The following is a 19,729-nucleotide window of genomic DNA, read 5'->3' as shown; positions in this document are numbered from 1 at the left end:
GATCAGTGAACTGTGTTTATGAATAAATGAAGTCCCTGTCTCCAGGTAACACAGTGTGGTTGTCCAGTTTTCTTAAGGAAATCACCATTGTTATTATTGTGGACATTTCTCTCAGGGACATTCTATACAAGGCTGCTATCCTCATTCCCCACTTCCATTGCTCTGAAAGGAAGGGAATTGGCTGTGCCCTTTTTTGACTCTGCAGTCAAGTCACTGGTTGAGAGCAGCAAGCTGTGTGTTTACATCAGGGAAACCACTCAACCTTGACCTGACCGTTCAAGTGATGCTCAGAGACAAAGCCCTCTCTGCTCTGCACAATCTCCATAGGAGCCCTCTCCCCTGCCCAACCCAGTCTTATCATCCTAACACCGTTTTGTCCGGCCAGGCTTTCATTCACACACCAGCACAAAGGCTGGAGACAAAGCCGAACTGCAGAGCGAGGCACATCTTCACTTTAGAGGTCATCTAGAATCATACATTAGCATTTAAGTATTGTATATTTGTGGGAGGCCACTATAGCATAAGTGTACTAAGATATACTAGGAAGTTGTTTCCCTTTAAGTTATTAAGTGGTTTGATAATGCTCCTGGGCCTTCCTCGCAGACTGTAATGAATGGCCTGGACCCTCCATTTGAGTTGCATGTCTTTAAAGTGATGCCCATTAGTCAGACTGCTTTAATGTGTGGCTCTCTCATTCCGAGCTTTGTGGAAGTATTGATATACAGTTGTGTTTCACATCTGAAGATGTAGGCATGTCATGACCCTGCATGTTAACACGGACCACTGTTTACAATCAGGTCGATGCCATGAAGTTGCACTTCCTTTGATCTGTACTAAACACTCTTAGAAAAAAGGGTTCCAAAAGGTCTCCTGTCTCCATGGGACAACCCTTTTTGGTTCCAGGTAGAACCCTTTTTGGTTCCAGGTAGGACCCTTTTGAGTTCCATGTATAACTCCTTGTGGGAAGAGTTCTACATGGAACCCAAAAGGGTTCTACCTGGAACCAAAAATGGTTCTTCAAAGGGTTCTGTCATGGGGACAGAACCCTTTGAAGAACCCTTTTTGGTTCCAGGTAGAACCCTTTTGGGTTCCAGATACCACATGCTTTTCTAAGAGTGTACCACAAGTCTATGTATTCAGGTCTTGCATAGGTTTCTTACATTTTCTTCCTCATCTGTTGATGAATAGGGTTTGTATCGATTTCATCGGCTACTTTGAACTGATGTTCAAAAATGTTTCATCTTTGACAGACTGAAGCTTTTGGAGTTTGTTGGTGTTATGTTTTGTCTTATATTGTCTTGTCATTTTGCTTTCCCTTCTGTTCGTTTTCCCCCTGCTGGTCTTATTAGGTTCGTTCCCTTTTTTCTCTCTCCCTCCCTCTCTCTCTTCTCTCTATCATTCCGTTCCTGCTCCCAGCTGTTCCTATTCCCCTACTCAATCATCTAGTCTTTTCACACCTGTTCCGTATCTTGCCCTCTGATTAGAGTCCCTATTTCTCCCCTTGTTTTCCGTTTCTGTCCTGTCGGATCCTTGTATATTGTTCGCCGTGCTGTGTCTTTGTCTCGCCCTGTCGTGTCTTGTTTCCCTCAGATGCTGCGTGTGAGCAGGTGTCTGAGTCTGCTACGGTCGGTGCCTTCCCGAGGCAACCTACAGTTAATGGTCGAGTCTCCAGTCTGTCCTCGTCACTACGAGTGGAATTAAGTTTTTTATGTTTTGTTTTCTGCTCTGTTTGTCCAGGAGTATTGCCTATTTCCTTTACTGGAATAAAGACTCTGTTTTCGCCAAGTCGCTTTTGGGTCCTCATTCACCTGCATAACAGTTGGTCTGTTGTTTGTTGTGGAAGCCAAAGGCCTTGCAGAGAGGCGGGTTCTCCTTTCAGTTTCATGAAATGAGAATGCATATTTCATTCCGCTTTACTAATTCAGAGAGTTCAATCAAGACTTTCTGTTTTTCAGGAAACAAAGAAGGCTGCATCTTTCCCCAGCTTTGTTGATGGTAAGGCACCTCTACATCTGTTTCTCTTGAGTGTGAAATCAAAAGACAAAAATGAATCAAATTCCCAACATCAACAACAGATATTCCCTGTAAGAGGCTTATATCACTTTGGGTGCAGGGATCTGCTCATTCCAAGAATATTAGATTTGTCTCTCTAATTCATGCGCCTTAATAACCACGCAAAATCTAGTTGCAAAATGACAGATCATGGAGTATTAAGTAGAGAAAATAATGAGCTTTCAGCTGTTACATGAGATCAGGAGGGATGGAGGGAAAACAACAGGTTAATGAGTCTGAAGACAAACAAGAAAGTAAAGAGGAATGATCATATAAAGTGTTCACTATCTTTATTTGGCCAATTTACCTGAGCGCCATCATGTCAGACGTGTCAGTGAGTTAGTCGTCAATGTGGGAAGGCTGTATCTAAGCAGGCCAGTCCCAGGCCTTTGAGGATGTTTGGTTTGAGATGTTTTCAAGGCATTCCTCGCCAGGCCCCTCTCACCACTGGGCAGCGAACAGCAGGGCTGGAGGCTGAGCTGTTCCTTTCTTTCACTCTCTCTGATATCATGACAGTGCATTGTATCCCTCAGAGGTTGTCACAGAGTCTTATCTCCATATCACACGGCCACATGAATCCCTTGGTGCCTCTCTCAGCTCTCAGCTCCCTGCCCACCCGTGGCCATTTTACCGCTCAAGCCTCCGCCGGGATTGTTTCTCTGCATAATACCCAACAGCTACAGAATTTCAGTGTTTGATTTATTCAAGTTGTACATACAGAAGGCTACCAATACTCATACGTATGTTGGCTTACAGCTAGAACAACTCATATGTCTTTGTTTTGCAAGAGAAGTATGATCTAATAGCCTTTATCTTCTCCTGCTACTTCGTTTCTCTGTCCGCCCCTTCTCCCTGTCCCTCTCTGTCCGCCCCTTCTCCCTGTCCCTCTCTGTCCGCCCCTTCTCCCTGTCCCTCTCTGTCCGCCCCTTCTCCCTGTCCCTCTCTGTCCGCCCCTTCTCCCTGTCCCTCGCTGTCTGCCCCTTCTCCCTGTCCCTCTCTGTCCGCCCCTTCTCCTTCGTTTCTCTGTCCGCCCCTTCTCCCTGTCCCTCTCTGTCAGTTCCGGGGCCCTGTGAGCCAGAAGATCTTATTGATGGCATCATCTTTGCTGCTAACTACCTGGGCTCCACCCAGCTGCTCTCTGAGAGGAACCCGTCCAAGAACATCCGCATGATGCAGGCCCAGGAGGCTGTCAGCCGGGTCAAGGTACGGACAGACAGCAGACAGGCCTTACACACACACACACACACACACACACACACACACACACACACACACACACACACCACCCGTTTCAAATCCCGCAAACAGCTTCCCTTCCTTCGTTCCTTTTCATATGGATGTTGTTTTGATCTGGTATATTTTCACCGTGACTCTAGGAACCGTTTTGGAAGATTCAGAGTGATGGTGTCTGGTGTGTTTGTTTACACCCCAGGAGACTGTGTCCAATCTAGTAGGATTATTGCTACTGTACTGTAGGACGCAGTGGTACTGTGTAATCATGTTCCTCCCAGTGGGTTAGTTTACAGTCTTTTCGCTCTGATTTAATGATGCCCTGTAGAGGAAACAACACCTTAAGGTATTCATCAATAATCTTTGATCTTTCTAGTTCTAGTATATCTTGAATAAACTTTACGTTCATGTTTCAGGCATATATAAAACCTGATGGAGACTTCAAAGCTGGTACAGAGTATTGGCATAACTGCTGGAAACTGTTTTAATTAGTACTCTTAAGTGGAACCTCTTGCTGTAGATGGTCTGCAATCTGGCAGACAGAAATACAGTTTTAGAAATGGACTTCAAATGTGAGTGCAAGGTGCTGGTCTTTTTAATTCAAGTGAGGTCCAGATTGGCCTATTAAGTCCACATGGACATCAACGCTGTTTATCTCCCCAGTCAGAGCAGTTTGAGATTTGGATTAGCAGTCCATTTGGGCTCCAGTTGGGCCAGATTGGGGTAAAGCATGTGTCACATGGTGTTGGTAATGGATTGCTGGCTCACAGAGGTTATGTTTCCCCTTCCATTTCAGTCCCATTTTCTACATGACTTCTCTGCTATGAATACTGATGGAGTGCAGCCAGAGAGAATGTCCATATTCAAAACAGATTCCGCCACTGTGCATTTCAATCACTTCACTACTGGTTGGCTCGCAACTAGCTCTGGAGTTATGATTGCTTTTGGCAGTCTAGCTTTTGAAAGGCCATTTATGCAAGGGCCATTTTCCCCATCAGTCTGATCACCGAATGACCACAAGGGCCATTTTCCCCTCAGTCTGATCACCGAATGATCACAAGGGCCATTTTCCCCTCAGTCTGATCACCGTATGATCACAAGGGCCATTATCCCCTCAGTTTGATCACCAAATGATCACAAGGGCCATTTACCCCTCAGTCTGATCACCGAATGATCACAAATATAGTATTTGCACAGAATGTTCTTGAGCGTTTTCATGTGTGCTGACGATGTATTTTTGAGACCAGAGACAAGGAGACGCTGTACATGACTTTAGGAGCTATACCTATCAGATCAAAGAAAATACAACTCAAGATGATACGCCAGATGTTCATGAGTTGTCCAGGCACCATACGTTTCCTCTCCCTCTCATGAAAACATGGACTGGGCTGTAAATCATGAATATTTTATAACCTAACTCGGTGGTCCACTGGCACTTGGCTGGGATCTACTTTTAGAAACATCCACCTGTGGCAAGGCCAGCCAGTCACTGCCAAGCAGAGATGGGAGTGTATGTTAGCTCAGTGGGTCAGATTGACCCACAGCTCAGTGTGACACAGTGGAACACTCTTGTCCAGCAGCAGTCTGCTTCAGCGGGCACAAGACTGGGGCAGGTGACCCTCCCATCTGAGACAGCTGCCAGCTTTCCTTTGGGAAATGCTGGCATCTTTTGGAGGGATATTTGAGTTGTGATGGGCCCCTACCTCGCTTCCACTGCTGCTGGGATCTGGCTCCATCCATCTCAGTGACAAAAAAAAATCATTCCGTTCTCTCGCTACCATCGAAGATGATACCATGGCAACGCTTAACTGAGCGTTTTCTTCTTCATTATTTTTACGTTGGCTGTTCAGCTGTGGAGGAGGCCATCGGGAAGCATGCCACTTGTTCTCTCCCCTCATCTGAGGAGGAACTACAGATGATGTTTCTCTCCACAGATGAATTGGCCATATGTCTCTCTGGAGGTAGGGGATCGGGCTCTGTTATGTTTTGGTAGCTACCAGTTCTTCACACACCAACCCCTGAACACTGGGACTAGGCAGGGTGCTCTGTGCTGCCTGCCTCCCTCAGTTTCATTTTATGGTTCTCATAAACCCACAACCCACACACAGATTAATTACACTGCTGTCCTCAATATTTAGTCCACTGCTACAGAGAACAAAAAAACGTAACATTGCAGTTAAATAGCACGCCGTCGTAGGTTTCATTTATACAGACCTTTTTGGCTCCCCTCATGTTGATGTAATATTTATGCAGCTTCATCGCCCACTCCTTTTTCTGCCTGCCTTGATTTGATGCAGTGGGTGTAGCTGGAGGACTGCCTTGATTTGATGCAGTGGGTGTAGCTGGATATAGCTGGAGAACTGCCTTGATTTGATGCAGTGGGTATAGCTGGATGTAGCTGAAGGACTGCCTTGCATTAGGAGGGCTGAAGGTGGCGCTGTAAATGTGTAACAAACAACCCAGGATCATCCCTGAAGGCCATTTTCTGCTCCGCTTCCCATGCAAACACAAATAAACTGACTAGTTTGAGAGGCAAGATCCTGCCCTCTGCTCTGTCTCCCAGCAAATGGTGAAGCGGTAGAGAGAGTGCTGACCCTTCCTCTGCTCCTGACTGGCTGGCTTGCAGAGAGCTGTGGTACTAACTCTCTCAGGCAGAAATGTAACGGAGTCTATCTGACTGATGATGGATGGGATTGGAACAGATGAACCAGCTTCAGCTCAGGGATCACAAACAGAGGGCCTTTATGTGTCTGGACTTCACCACACCCTCCTTCTGGTCCTGTGCAGTTGACATACAGCGTTAAGGTCCTTTTGTGGGGCTCAGTGTTGGGAAAGGCGATACCTCGTCAGTTGCACAGGAGGTGTGAGTTTAACTGAATCTGAATCTTAACTGAATCTCTCTTAACTGAATCTGAATCAACTAAATTTACTGAATCGGTGATTAATGGTCAGCCACCCTACAGTAGGTTACTCAATATGTTGTTTTTAGACCAACTGTCAGTTTTGACATCCCATTTCTCAGGGGGATGGTGATGGACGTCAATACAGGACTAAATCATTGTGTTGCCTTAAATTGCATGTCAAGTCATCTCAGGATGCTGGGCTCTGCTGTAATTCCTCACCATTTTCTGAAAGACAGGACAGGAAAGGTATGCCGAGGATGTCTTGCCTTGACTTCACATTTGAACCTGAAGCCCTTTGACAGAGTATTTGCATATGCTACACTCAAGTTCCCTTTTTACTTTGATATTAAGGTGTGGTATCAACTCATTTTTGCATGTTTTTATGATTTGCTGTATTCAAAAGAAAAAGAGCAATTCTGATCCTTTTAATTGCCGTTTTAATTTGTTTCTGCAGAACACATCTGTGTCATCGCTCCTCTCCCTCTCAGAGCAATGATACACCTGCTGTTTGGTTGAGTTATTGTCTCTTACTTTCTTTACTTCCTGCCCTCTGTTTTTGCCGCTCCTCCCGTCCCGTGTCTGACGACCCTGTTCTGTCCCAACGTCTCCTCCCAGAGGGTTCAGAAGGCTGCCAAAATCAAGAAAAAGGCGGTGTGTAAAAACAATCTGATCTGATAACAACAGAGAGATGGGCCACCTTGACTCCACCCTCACCCTCCGGCTCCCTGTTTCATCTGTCTGTCTGTCTCATTCTGACTCCACCCTCACCCTCCGGCTCCCTGTTCCATCTGTCTGTCTGTCTCATTCTGACTCCACCCTCACCCTCCGGCTCCCTGTTTCATCTGTCTGTCTGTCTCATTCTGACTCCACCCTCACCCTCCGGCTCCCTATTTCATCTGTCTGTCTGTCTCATTCTGACTCCACCCTCACCCTCCGGCTCCCTGTTCCATCTGTCTGTCTGTCTCATTCTGACTCCACCCTCACCCTCCGGCTCCCTGTTCCATCTGTCTGTCTGTCTCATTCTGACTCCACCCTCACCCTCCGGCTCCCTGTTTCATCTGTCTGTCTGTCTCATTCTGACTCCACCCTCACCCTCCGGCTCCCTGTTCCATCTGTCTGTCTGTCTCATTCTGACTCCACCCTCACCCTCCGGCTCCCTGTTTCATCTGTCTGTCTGTCTCATTCTGACTCCACCCTCACCCTCCGGCTCCCTGTTCCATCTGTCTGTCTGTCTCATTCTGACTCCACCCTCACCCTCCGGCTCCCTGTTCCATCTGTCTGTCTGTCTCATTCTGACTCCACCCTCACCCTCCGGCTCCCTGTTTCATCTGTCTGTCTGTCTCATTCTGACTCCACCCTCACCCTCCGGCTCCCTGTTTCATCTGTCTGTCTGTCTGTCTCATTGTCTGTCTGTCTCATTCTGACTCCACCCTCACCCTCCGGCTCCCTGTTCCATCTGTCTGTCTGTCTCATTCTGACTCCACCCTCACCCTCCGGCTCCCTGTTTCATCTGTCTGTCTGTCTCATTCTGACTCCACCCTCACCCTCCGGCTCCCTGTTCCATCTGTCTGTCTGTCTCATTCTGACTCCACCCTCACCCTCCGGCTCCCTGTTCTGTCTCATTCTGTCTGTCTGTTCCATCTGTCTGTCTGTCTCATTCTGACTCCACCCTCACCCTCCGGCTCCCTGTTTCATCTGTCTGTCTGTCTCATTCTGACTCCACCCTCACCCTCCGGCTCCCTGTCTGTCTGTCTCATTCTGACTCCACCCTCACCCTCCGGCTCCCTGTTTCTCTGTCTGTCTGTCTCATTCTGACTCCACCCTCACCCTCCGGCTCCCTGTTTCCTGTCTGTCTGTCTCATTCTGTCCACCCTGTCCCTGTTCCGTCTGTCTGTCTGTCTCATTCTGACTCCACCCTCACCCTCCGGCTCCCTGTTCCGTCTGTCTGTCTGTCTCATTCTGACTCCACCCTGTCCCTGTTCCATCTGTCTGTCTGTCTCATTCTGACTCCACCCTCACCCTCCGGCTCCCTGTTCCATCTGTCTGTCTGTCTCATTCTGACTCCACCCTCACCCTCCGGCTCCCTGTTCTCTGTCTGTCTGTCTCATTCTGACTCCACCCTCACCCTCCGGCTCCCTGTTCCATCTGTCTGTCTGTCTCATTCTGACTCCACCCTCACCCTCCGGCTCCCTGTTCCATCTGTCTGTCTGTCTCATTCTGACTCCACCCTCACCCTCCGGCTCCCTGTTCCATCTGTCTGTCTGTCTCATTCTGACTCCACCCTCACCCTCCGGTTCCCTGTTCCATCTGTCTGTCTCATTTTGACTCCACCCTCACCCTCCGGCTCCCTGTTCCATCTGTCTGTCTCATTCTGACTCCACCCTCACCCTCCGGCTCCCTGTTTCATCTGTCTGTCTGTCTCATTCTGACTCCACCCTTACCCCCCCGACTCCCTGTTCCATCTGTCTGTCTGTCTCATTCTGACTCCACCCTCACCCTCCGGCTCCCTGTTCCATCTGTCTGTCTGTCTCATTCTGACTCAACCCTCACCCTCCGGCTCCCTGTTCCATCTGTCTGTCTGTCTCATTCTGACTCCACCCTCACCCTCCGGCTCCCTGTTCCGTCTGTCTGTCTCATTCTGACTCCACCCTCACCCTCCGGCTCCCTGTTCCATCTGTCTGTCTGTCTCATTCTGACTCCACCCTCACCCTCCGGCTCCCTGTTCCATCTGTCTGTCTGTCTCATTCTGACTCCACCCTCACCCTCCGGCTCCCTGTTCCGTCTGTCTGTCTCATTCTGACTCCACCCTTACCCTCCGGCTCCCTGTTCCATCTGTCTGTCTGTCTCATTCGGACTCCACCCTCACCCTCCGGCTCCCTGTTCCATCTGTCTGTCTCATTCTGACTCCACCCTCACCCTCCGGCTCCCTGTTCCATCTGTCTGTCTGTCTCATTCTGACTCCACCCTCACCCTCCGGCTCCCTGTTCCATCTGTCTGTCTGTCTCATTCTGACTCCACCCTCACCCTCCGGCACCCTGTTCCATCTGTCTTTCTGTCTGTCTGTCTGTCTCATTCTGACTCCACCCTCACCCTCCGGCTCCCTGTTCCGTCTGTCTGTCTCATTCTGACTCCACCCTCACCCTCCGGCTCCCTGTTCCGTCTGTCTGTCTGTCTCATTCTGACTCCACCCTCACCCTCCGGCTCCCTGTTCCGTCTGTCTGTCTGTCTGTCTGTCTGTCTGTCTGTCTGTCTGTCTGTCTGTCTGTCTGTCTGTCTGTCTGTCTGTCTGTCTGTCTGTCTGTCTGTCTGTCTGAATCTGACTCACTCTGAGCCGTGGAGTTTGAGGAGTTATGATGAGAATCTCCATAATCCCACTCCATCTGATTACCCTGCATGCATCACTGAGAGGCTGGACTGTGTGAACTCTGGGAACATCCCTGCAGCTTGTGCTCTGAAAATCAGAGCCAGCAAACATGAAATCCATTGATGATATTGATGATGCAAAGAAATATTCTAGCCTACACAGAATTACTACAAATGATAATTTAATCTATTAGACATATCATCAAATGGATTGCTTCATTATATATTGCATATTTTAAAAACATGTAAATGTTGCTCATTATACACACATCAGTCCTTAGATAATTAACCTAAATCAAACGTGATTGAATTAACACGCAGTGCGTGGTGATTAGCGTGAATGCAAACCACATGCCTGGGACTGGTATTCACACACATCCGGCAGCTTGTAATGGCTTAGCTAGCACTGCCATGTTGCGCCCACTCTCATCTGTGCCAACTCTCAACACACCAACATCATGTCAGACCTATTGATGTAAAGCCCCAGAGCCAACCGGGTCCCTCTGTGACTATATGACCTGCCCTCACTGCTGCTGCCTCAAATCCCTTCCACTCTGCTCTGATGTGGATGCTGACCCTGTCTGTCACAGAGATGGCTGTTTTTAATTCCACATGTATTCCATGCAGTCATGCATGCGCAGTCACATGACCATTTATCATTAATATTAATATTATTAATCACCTAGTCCCCATTGTATAGATATAGTAGCCTTCAGAGACCCATTTTGTGTGGAACAATGTGAGCATGACCACCACTCAATAAACAACAACAACATCCTATGGCAATGCTACTACCCAATTCTTTAGTAGATATCAATGTGTTATAATTCAGATTATGAGATGGAATATGAATGTACATTTCATGGCTGTTCTCTATGGGCGTAGTCTTAGTCCAGCACTGACTGAACACCTACTTTAGGCTTGCCAGGACTCTGCCGGGTCCCAACCTACATGATTTATGAAATAGCTTTAAAATTGTTCTCAACGGGAGATTAAAGTGTGCAGCCTATTAACTGTGGGCCCTTGGTGAGCTCTCCTCAGCCTCCAGCCAGGGTGCTTAGAGAACGGGCACCCGGGCCGCTCTCTCCTGCCTCAGGGGGGACTCTGACACACCTGTCTCTCTTTTGTCTCCGCCCAGAGCCCAGAGGGGGACGCACAGACACTGACAGAGGTGGACCTCTTCATCTCCACCCTGAGGATCAAAGTGCTCAACGCAGACACACAGGTGAGTAGAGGTCCAGACTCCAGCCCTGACAGGACCAATCCGATGCAGTGGGGCCATAGCCACGCAACTCCTCTCGGTGACCTTTGTGACAGATTTTGGGTGATCATTTATTTATTTAATATTTATGATCTGATCTCCCTCTGACTGAGGATTAAAACAAATAAATGAAATGTTAAAGCCAGAAAGCCTCTATAGACAGCTGTCAATAAAGTGGGACGTAGCAGGAAGATGAAAGCTAGTTTTAAACACTGGGTTTCCCAACACATTTGATTCCCAACCCATTTGATTCCCAACCCATTTGATTCCCAACCCATTTGATTCCCAACCCATTCCATCTACAATATTAATAATAATAATATAATAATATAATAATAATAATAATATAATAATTAGTCAGAAATCATCTCACCTCCAAAGCCAAATTGTTTAGAACATACAGTACATGCTTGACACATGGCGTTGAACAGGCATGCAGTTATAAATGAGGTAGAGTGTAGCACTTTACTCTTGATGTCATGCCTCAATGTCTTATGGGATACAAGATTTTCCAATGTGAGAGGGTCAGCCGTAGTGTTAACAGTGATATCTCTGATGTAGAGACTAGAGTGCCAGCCGACTGACTGTGAACAGAATGTGTGTCCCTGTCGTTGAGTTGCAGTCCGACTGAACAGAACAGCAGTGTGTGGGCTGGCTGCCTGGCACAGCCCACTGTAATGTGCTGCAATGCAGTGTCTCTCCATTCCACTCCCTGCCTGGCACAAGGCTACCTGCTTCCCGCAACCATTGAGATGGGAAAAGTCTGGATTTATGGGGGTTGGTTAGTTGGTGAGAGATTGAAGTCAGAACTGCTCTTTCATAAGTTGCAACACAATGGAATTTGCATGTGATTTTTCTTATTTACGATACCAATTCTACCACTTCCTAGATGGAATAATGTCATATTTCATACACACCCTGAACATTTGTGCCGTGAATGAAAATGTAAGAGCAATCCTGTTGAATAATCTTTTTAAATAATTCCCAAACATGCCTCGGTTCAGCCCCTGCTGTCTGTGTGTACCAGAAGGCATGAGAACATTCGAGAACCCCAGGTTGATTAGAGGTGTGATTCCCACGCCTTGGTCTGCTACGGAGCATATGGGCTGAGTGGAAATGCATGGAGTTCTGCCACTCTGTTGATGCTGCTCACCATGAGAAAGGTGAAAGGCTGTAGGCGCAGCATGCACAGACAAATTGGATCGTTAATTCTGCTGACGGACTAATGATGTTTCGCTGAAGAGCGTGCAGGACGGAGCTGAGCGTTCCCGCTCCTCCTTCGGCGCTACCAGACACTCGTGTGAAGATAAGCACCTTGTCATACTTCGCCTGAAGCTTTTGCAAAACACAGTGTGTTTATTTTACTCGAAGCGTCAATTGTAATAGAGTTGTTAGGTTCTAATTCTCAGAGTAAAACACTCAACGGACATTTATGAAAGCTTAACCAAGTTTATTCTGCCCATACAGCTGCATTCAGAGAAAAACAATTTCACTCAAGTTCTGATATTTAACTGTTCCTCATAGGCTGAGTCTCCTCCTACCCATCTGTACAAACGTCATTCTTACTGCTAGGCAGGACACTAGTGATACGGGCCATAAACTTTTATTTCTCCCTTAAGCTGACCTGACCTCAACCCCCCTCCATCACTAATCCATGGCTTTCTCCCCTTATCAATGCCTACCACATGTAATCACTTCCCTTCACTCAACACATTCCAAGCTTAGTTGCCCCCACTATATACCTTCCTCCTATAACCATTCACTTCTGGTGTAGACCCTCTAAACCTCAGCACTCAATCACTGACATGAATAAGTATATTTCCTATTCTCAGAACCCAACACCGTATATAGTTTAGTATTTTTATACTGTGTATTAGTACACGTGTTACGGTGTGTTCGGTCGTCATAGTTGTTCGTTGTTTGTTGCTGTGGTGGCGTACACAGGAAACTATGATGGACAACGCCCTGCGCACCATCTCCTACATAGCTGACATTGGGAACATCGTGGTGCTGATGGCGAGGCGCCGCATGCCGCGCACAGCCTCCCAGGACTGCATCGAGTCCACACCTGGAGCCCCAGAGGCCAAGAAACAGTACCGGATGATCTGCCACGTCTTTGAGTCTGAGGACGTAAGTGAATGTGTGTAAATGTCTGTGATCTGCCCCTTGAGGCTAATATCAAATGGTAGAATGGATCAGGACCAGGTGAAAGGTTATGCACAGGACATGTTTCTAAATGTCGAGGTAAGGGGTTGTGACTGATTCAGAGATTAGTCACAACACATTATGAACGACATGTTCACCAGTAACACCCTCTGTGATACCTTGAGCTGGGAGGATCCACCTCTGATAGGCCAGTCTCTCTGCTTGTCTCCTCCCCTAGCCAGTGTGCGTCTGCCCCTGCATTGCAGTTGTCCCTCTTAATCGCCATTTCTCCATGTCGAATTAGTGGTGTGTTATAAAGGACTGTCAGTCTATAACAACACAACAGTCATTTAGTCTCAGTGCAGAAGGGGAAATGTTATATGTCAAAGCCTCTCCCGACAGTGTCTTATTACTGTCTACCTATATTATATGGTAGGACTGATACTTGATCTACTGGTCTGTATAAGGGCAAGGACTAGCTTTACTGTCCTCGTTCTTTGTGGGCAGGATTGGCTGAGTTAGGGGTAGGGGATTCCTACAACTCAAATAGCAGGTTTATATATCGCCATGACAACTTCAATCACTGGTTAACTGCCCCCTCTCCCTCGGCCAGTGCAGAGACATTGCCAATGTGTGATATGCTGTCTGTTACAGTAATACTGCCAATTTTCACCCACACCACAGTCCAGGATGTGCTTCATGTGTCTATCAAAGCCCAGCATGCAGTTGGATGTCAGTTTGTTAACAGGGTAACCACAGCTTGCTTCCTTGGAAACATATTATTCCCTATAACTGCCTGAGCGAAGGTAGGAGGTAAATATAGGGAAACTGGATGGGAGAGACACATCCCTAATATCATATAATATACAATTAGATGACTTTCCTTTTCTTCTCCTCTTTAGATCAGCTTTTTACAATCAATACCTTTGCTTAATTTTCCGTATAAAATAGCAATCATTGCACCAGTGATCCAGGCTTCATGATGCTCACCACTTTAGCTGTGCGAACATGTTTTGGTCCATTTATATGGACCAAATATGTCAGTAATGAAGACATGACAAATAGGTTTTGACATTTAAATTCAATTTTTATTGGGCCTCATATAGTACTTGGCAACAGTGAAGCAATTCCTTATGTGCATTGATTCATACCACATAAATGGATATTGATCTGCATCCCCCAGTTGCTCTGTGGTGTGATTCTCCACATTGCTGTCGCTGTGACAGTGTATTGGAAATGTATTGCTTCTGCCAAATGCATAGCTGTTTTTTGTCATAGAAATATAATTACTAGAAGGGAAAAACCCTCTCAGACCACAGAAATTTGACTCTTAACATTCATGGGTAAATTATATTTTCATAGCCTTATCCTCTCTTCTCATTGGCTCTCCAGGCCCAGCTCATAGCCCAGTCGATTGGGCAGTCGTTTAGCGTGGCTTACCAGGAGTTCCTGAGGGCCAACGGCATCAACCCAGAGGACCTGAGTCAAAAGGAGTACAGTGACATCATCAACACACAGGAGATGTACAACGATGACCTCATCCACTTCTCAAACTCTGAGAACTGCAAAGAGGTTTGGCTCTCATTTATCTGTATGAGGTAACTGTATAATGGTGCCTCAGATGCACTGTGCAATCCACTTCTCTGAGGACTTTTGGATGCTCAGACAGTGACCTCTTGCTTAGTAGGAAAGAATTTCTGATGAGCAGTGAGGCAGTCTAGTTCTGTGGAAGTACTGCACATGGACTGCGCCAATTACCAGAGAAGCTGACAGTGGTCTTATACCCATCTGGCCCTCCTCCTTCCGCACATTGTTTATGTTCTTCCCACTACACCGTTATTTTTCTCCTGCCCACAATCGCTTTGACTGGCGGCACTCATCACTCAAATCAAATCAAATCAAATGTATTTATATAGCCCTTCGTACATCAGCTGATATCTCAAAGTGCTGTACAGAAACACAGCCTAAAACCCCAAACAGCAAGCAATGCAGGTGTAGAAGCACGGTGGCTAGGAAAAACTCCCTAGAAAGGCCAAAACCTAGGAAGAAACCTAGAGAGGAACCAGGCTATGTGGGGTGGCCAGTCCTCTTCTGGCTGTGCCGGGTGGAGATTATAACAGAACATGGCCAAGATGTTCAAATGTTCATAAATGACCAGCATGGTCTAATAATAATAATAAGGCAGAACAGTTGAAACTGGAGCAGCAGCACGGCCAGGTGGACTGGGGACAGCAAGGAGTCATCATGTCAGGTAGTCCTGGGGCATGGTCCTAGGGCTCAGGTCAGTTGAAACTGGAGCAGCAGCACGGCCAGGTGGACTGGGGACAGCAAGGAGTCATCATGTCAGGTAGTCCTGGGGCATGGTCCTCTGAGAGAGAGAAAGAAAGAATTAGAGAACGCACACTTAGATTCACACAGGACACCGAATAGGACAGGAGAAGTACTCCAGATATAACAAACTGACCCTCTCTCTTATCTCTCTTTCTCTCGCTATTGGCTGGCTCCACAGCTGCAGCTGGAGAAGCATAAGGGGGAGATCTTGGGCGTGGTCATAGTGGAGTCTGGCTGGGGCTCCATCCTACCCACGGTCATCCTGGCCAACATGATGAACGGTGGGCCGGCCGCCCGCTCCGGGAAGCTCAGCATCGGAGACCAGATCATGTCCATCAACAACACCAGCCTGGTGGGGCTGCCGCTCGCCACCTGTCAGGGAATCATCAAGGTGCATGGACAGGGACAGAGTTCTAGGAAGAGTCATTAGTGCTTATTATGTTGACATTACAGTAATTGTGTAAGACTACATGAATTCTGCAATTTGATCATAATTCTAATGTAAAATAATCCACTGACTAAACCCAGTGGAGGTTGCAGGATTCCCTCTGCTCTGTCTGACCACTGTGTTTGTCCATCAGGGCCTGAAGAACCAGGTGCAGGTGAAGCTGAACATTGTGAGCTGTCCCCCTGTCACCACCGTGCTCATCAAGAGGCCAGACCTCAAGTACCAGCTGGGCTTCAGCGTCCAGAATGGGATTGTAAGTAGGATCAGATCAGTCACCACCGCTTGGCTCTGTAGGTTGAATAACACAGGCTGAGATAACAGTCTGGGATTGGTTGAAAAAATACTTTTGATGAGATTCTGGACTTTGTCAATGTCTTTGTCCAACGAAACTTCAGTTCCCTCAGGAGGATTTCAGCTGCCATAAACTGAATAGGAGAAGACAGCCCCGTAAATTATTAAAAACTTTTTTTGTTTTCTCCTTTCAGCTGGTACAGTCATATCTCTGAGGAAAATAATATTGACTCAAACGATATGACAGGCTGTTAGCCTACAGGTCTGTGTGTATGTGATTTGCATCATGAGCGTTACAAGCTTTGATGGAAAAAAACATGCTGCGCACACACGTATTTTAGTGTGTTCCTCATACCACTTTATTCAAGTCTCTGCTGTGTTCAAGTTATCCTCTGTGACACTCCTTAGAGCAATGTTTATATAGTCTGACAATATCCCTTAAAAATCCTATAAAAAGACAAATCCAGATGTAATTACTGTTTTATCTCTCGTGGCTATCGTTGCACCGGGGCTGAAGCTAGGAGCTTTATTGCCTTAGGTTTTCAGCTCGGTCTGAACTGCCATTTTCCTTGCTACTGCATACAGATTAACCTCACAATGTCATTCACAGAGCTCAAATCTCAGCCTGGCCTCTCCCTATCAGGATCACACGGCCAAATCCATGAACGATCCTTGACATTTTAGCAATACAGCTGTTCCAGTAGATTTAATGGAACAGCGTTGCATCATTGTTTCATTCCCCTATAGACCCCTGTCTTGTTGCCAATGGGGATGTGTGACTGCCACGAAGGATAATATTCACCTTCTGTTTGTCATCTTCACCCACAGATCTGCAGCCTGATGCGGGGGGGGGTATTGCCGAGCGGGGGGGGGTGTCCGGGTTGGCCACCGCATTATTGAGATCAATGGCCAAAGCGTGGTGGCTACAGCACATGAGAAGATTGTCCAAGCCCTCTCAAACTCTGTGGGCGAGGTGAGGTTCCGATACAAAGATAGAGTTCATAAAGGAGCTCAGACCACAATCAAATAGTATGAGAATTCACAGAACTAGATTACTGGCCATGGCAGGTACATCTTTGAAAGAGGAATGAGCATGATATGCATTCATCAATACAATCATTAGGCTGTACGTGTGTGCCTCTTAAGGTTGATTATTTTCAATAAAGATATTGACAGATAAAAGAACAAGCGATAGATGCAAGTGCCGAGCTAAATGTTTGTTTTCTGTCTTTTCCCTAAACCAGATTCACATGAAGACGATGCCAGCGGCCATGTTCAGACTCTTAACAGGACAGGAGACTCCTATGTATATATAAAGGACAGATCCCATTTTCCTCCACAGAGCAGCTGTACGCAGTGGTTGTTTACAGTCCAGTTGGAGAGCTCTGGGTGGACCAGACTAGCAGACTAATGAGTGTCAGCCTGAGTGATTACCTTTCTTACTTTTGTGTCGATGACTTATCCTTTTCTGAGCTAACATTCATTCAACTGATACTTCCGATATTCTGCTGATGTTAATACTAAAGAGGGTCATCTGGGCAGAAGGTGTTTACGTTATTTATTTGTGTTTGTGTATTTTGGATGCATCACAATGTATTTTTTATATTCACATCAATGTAATATTGTACCTGCATATTGTTTCATTTCATTGTCATGTAAATACATATTTTGCTAATGTGTCTGAAGTAATGGGGAAGGGTCATGGCTGCTTTGTAAATATGTCTTTTCCTGCTGGTTTGATAGCAGGGAAGAAAGCCCTTGACCGCTAAAGGACGATTGAAATCCTGTTGTCAATATAGTTTAGATGGACAATGAAAGGGTATTTGGGAGTGAACTTGGGTAATATAATTTTGTTTATATACAGTACCAGTCAAAGGTTTGAACACACCTAATCATTCAAGGGTTTTTCTTTATTTTTACTATTTTCTATATTGTAGAATAACAGGGAAGACATCAAAACTATGAAATAACACATATGGAATCATTAAACAAATCAAAATATATTGTATATTCTTCAAAGTAGCCACCCTTTGCCTTGATGACAGCTTTGCACACTGTTGGTATTCTCTCAACCAGCTTCACCCGGAATGCTTTTCCAACCGTCTTGAAGGAGTTCCCACATATGCTGAGCACTTGTTGGCTGCTTTTCCTTCACTCTGCGGTCCAACTCATCCCAAACCATCTCAATTAGGTTGAGGTCGGTTGATTGTGGAGGCCAGGTCATCTGATACAGCACTCCATCACTCTCCTTCTTGGTCAAATAGCCCTTACACAGCCTGGAGGTGTGTTGGGTCATTGTCCTGTTGAAAAACAAATAATAGTCCCATGAAGTGCAAACCATGGGATGGTGTATCGCTGCAGAATGCTGTGGCAGCCATTCTGGTTAAGTGTGCCTTGGATTCTAAATAAATCAGACAGTGTCACCAGCAAAGCACCCCCACACCTCCTCCTCCATAGTGGGAGCCACACATGCAGAGATCATCCGTTCACCTACTCTGCGTCTCACAAAGACACAGTGGTTGGAACCAAAAATCTCAAATTTGTACACATCAGACCAAAGGACAGATTTCCACGGGTCTAATGTCCATTGCTCGTGTTTCTTGTCCCAAGCTAGTTTCTTATTATTATTGGTGTCCTTTAGTAGTGGTTTCTTTGCAGCAATTTGACCATGAAGGCCTCTGAACAGTTGATGTTGAGATGTGTCTGTTACTTGAACTCTGTAAAGCATTTATTTGGGCTGCAATTTCTGAGGCTGGTAACTCTAATGAACTTACCCTTTTCAGCAGAGGTAACTCTGGGTCTTCCTTTCCTGTGGCGGTCCTCATGAGAGCCAGTTTCATCATATCGCTTGAGGGTTTTTGCGACTGCAAATTTTCTTGAAATTTTCCATATTGACTGATCTTCATGTCTTAAAATAATGCTGTACTGTCATTTCTCTTTATATATTTTAGCTGTTCTTGCCATAATATAGACTTGGTCTTTTACCAAATAGGGCTATATTATGTATTCCACCGCTACCTTGCCACAACACTACTGATTGGCTCAAAGTCAATAAGAAGGAAATAAATTCCACAAATTAGCTTTTAACAACGCACACCTGTTAATTGAAATGCATTCCATTTCATGAAGCTGGTTGAGATAATGCCAAGAGTGTGCGAAGCTGTCAAGGCAAAGGGTGACTACTTTGAAGAATCTCAAATGTTTCTTTAAGACGTTTTTGGTGACGACATGATTCAATATGTGCTATTTCATAGTTTTAATGTCTAAACTATTATTTCTAAACTCAGCAAAAAAGAAATGTTCCGTTTTCAGGACCCTGTCTTTCAAAGATAATTTGTAAAAATCCAAATAACTTCACAGATCTTCATTGTAAATGGTTTTAACACTGTTTCCCATGCTTGTTCAATGAACCAGAAACAGTTAATGAACATTCACCTGTGGAACGGTCGTTAAGACACTAACAGCTTACAGACGGTAGGCAATTAAGGTCAAAGTTATTCAAACTTAGAGGCCTTTCTACTGACTCTGGAAAACACCAAAAGAAAGATGCCCAGGGTCCCTGCTCATCTGCGTGAACGTTCCTTAGGCATGCTGTAAGGAGGCATGAGGACTGCAGATGTGGCCAGGGCAATGCATTGCAATGTCCGTACTCTGAGATGCCTAAGACAGTGTTACAGGGAGACAGGACGGACAGCTGATCGTCCT

The 19,729-nt window shown here is 46.1% G+C and overlaps 1 protein-coding gene across 1 annotated transcript in view; it reads left to right on the top strand.

The window, feature by feature from the left end:
- Positions 1-18,000, top strand: part of LOC124035803 (amyloid-beta A4 precursor protein-binding family A member 2-like) — an 81,439-nt gene extending 63,439 nt beyond the window's left edge. The window contains 11 exon segments of the mRNA XM_046349564.1: positions 1,956-1,995; positions 3,110-3,255; positions 6,801-6,836; positions 10,687-10,773; positions 12,754-12,939; positions 14,347-14,526; positions 15,464-15,676; positions 15,867-15,986; positions 16,853-16,891; positions 16,893-16,997; positions 17,269-18,000. Of these exon segments, the coding sequence (XP_046205520.1) occupies positions 1,956-1,995; positions 3,110-3,255; positions 6,801-6,836; positions 10,687-10,773; positions 12,754-12,939; positions 14,347-14,526; positions 15,464-15,676; positions 15,867-15,986; positions 16,853-16,891; positions 16,893-16,997; positions 17,269-17,340 (1,224 nt within the window). The 3' untranslated portion in view covers positions 17,341-18,000.
- The last annotated feature ends 1,729 nt before the right edge of the window (positions 18,001-19,729 follow it).

This window comes from Oncorhynchus gorbuscha, linkage group LG05 (genome assembly GCF_021184085.1).
Source record: "Oncorhynchus gorbuscha isolate QuinsamMale2020 ecotype Even-year linkage group LG05, OgorEven_v1.0, whole genome shotgun sequence".
Taxonomy (NCBI): domain Eukaryota; kingdom Metazoa; phylum Chordata; class Actinopteri; order Salmoniformes; family Salmonidae; genus Oncorhynchus; species Oncorhynchus gorbuscha.
The sequence above is the reverse complement of the archived record's forward strand: the minus strand, read 5'-3'. Positions and strand labels throughout refer to the sequence as shown.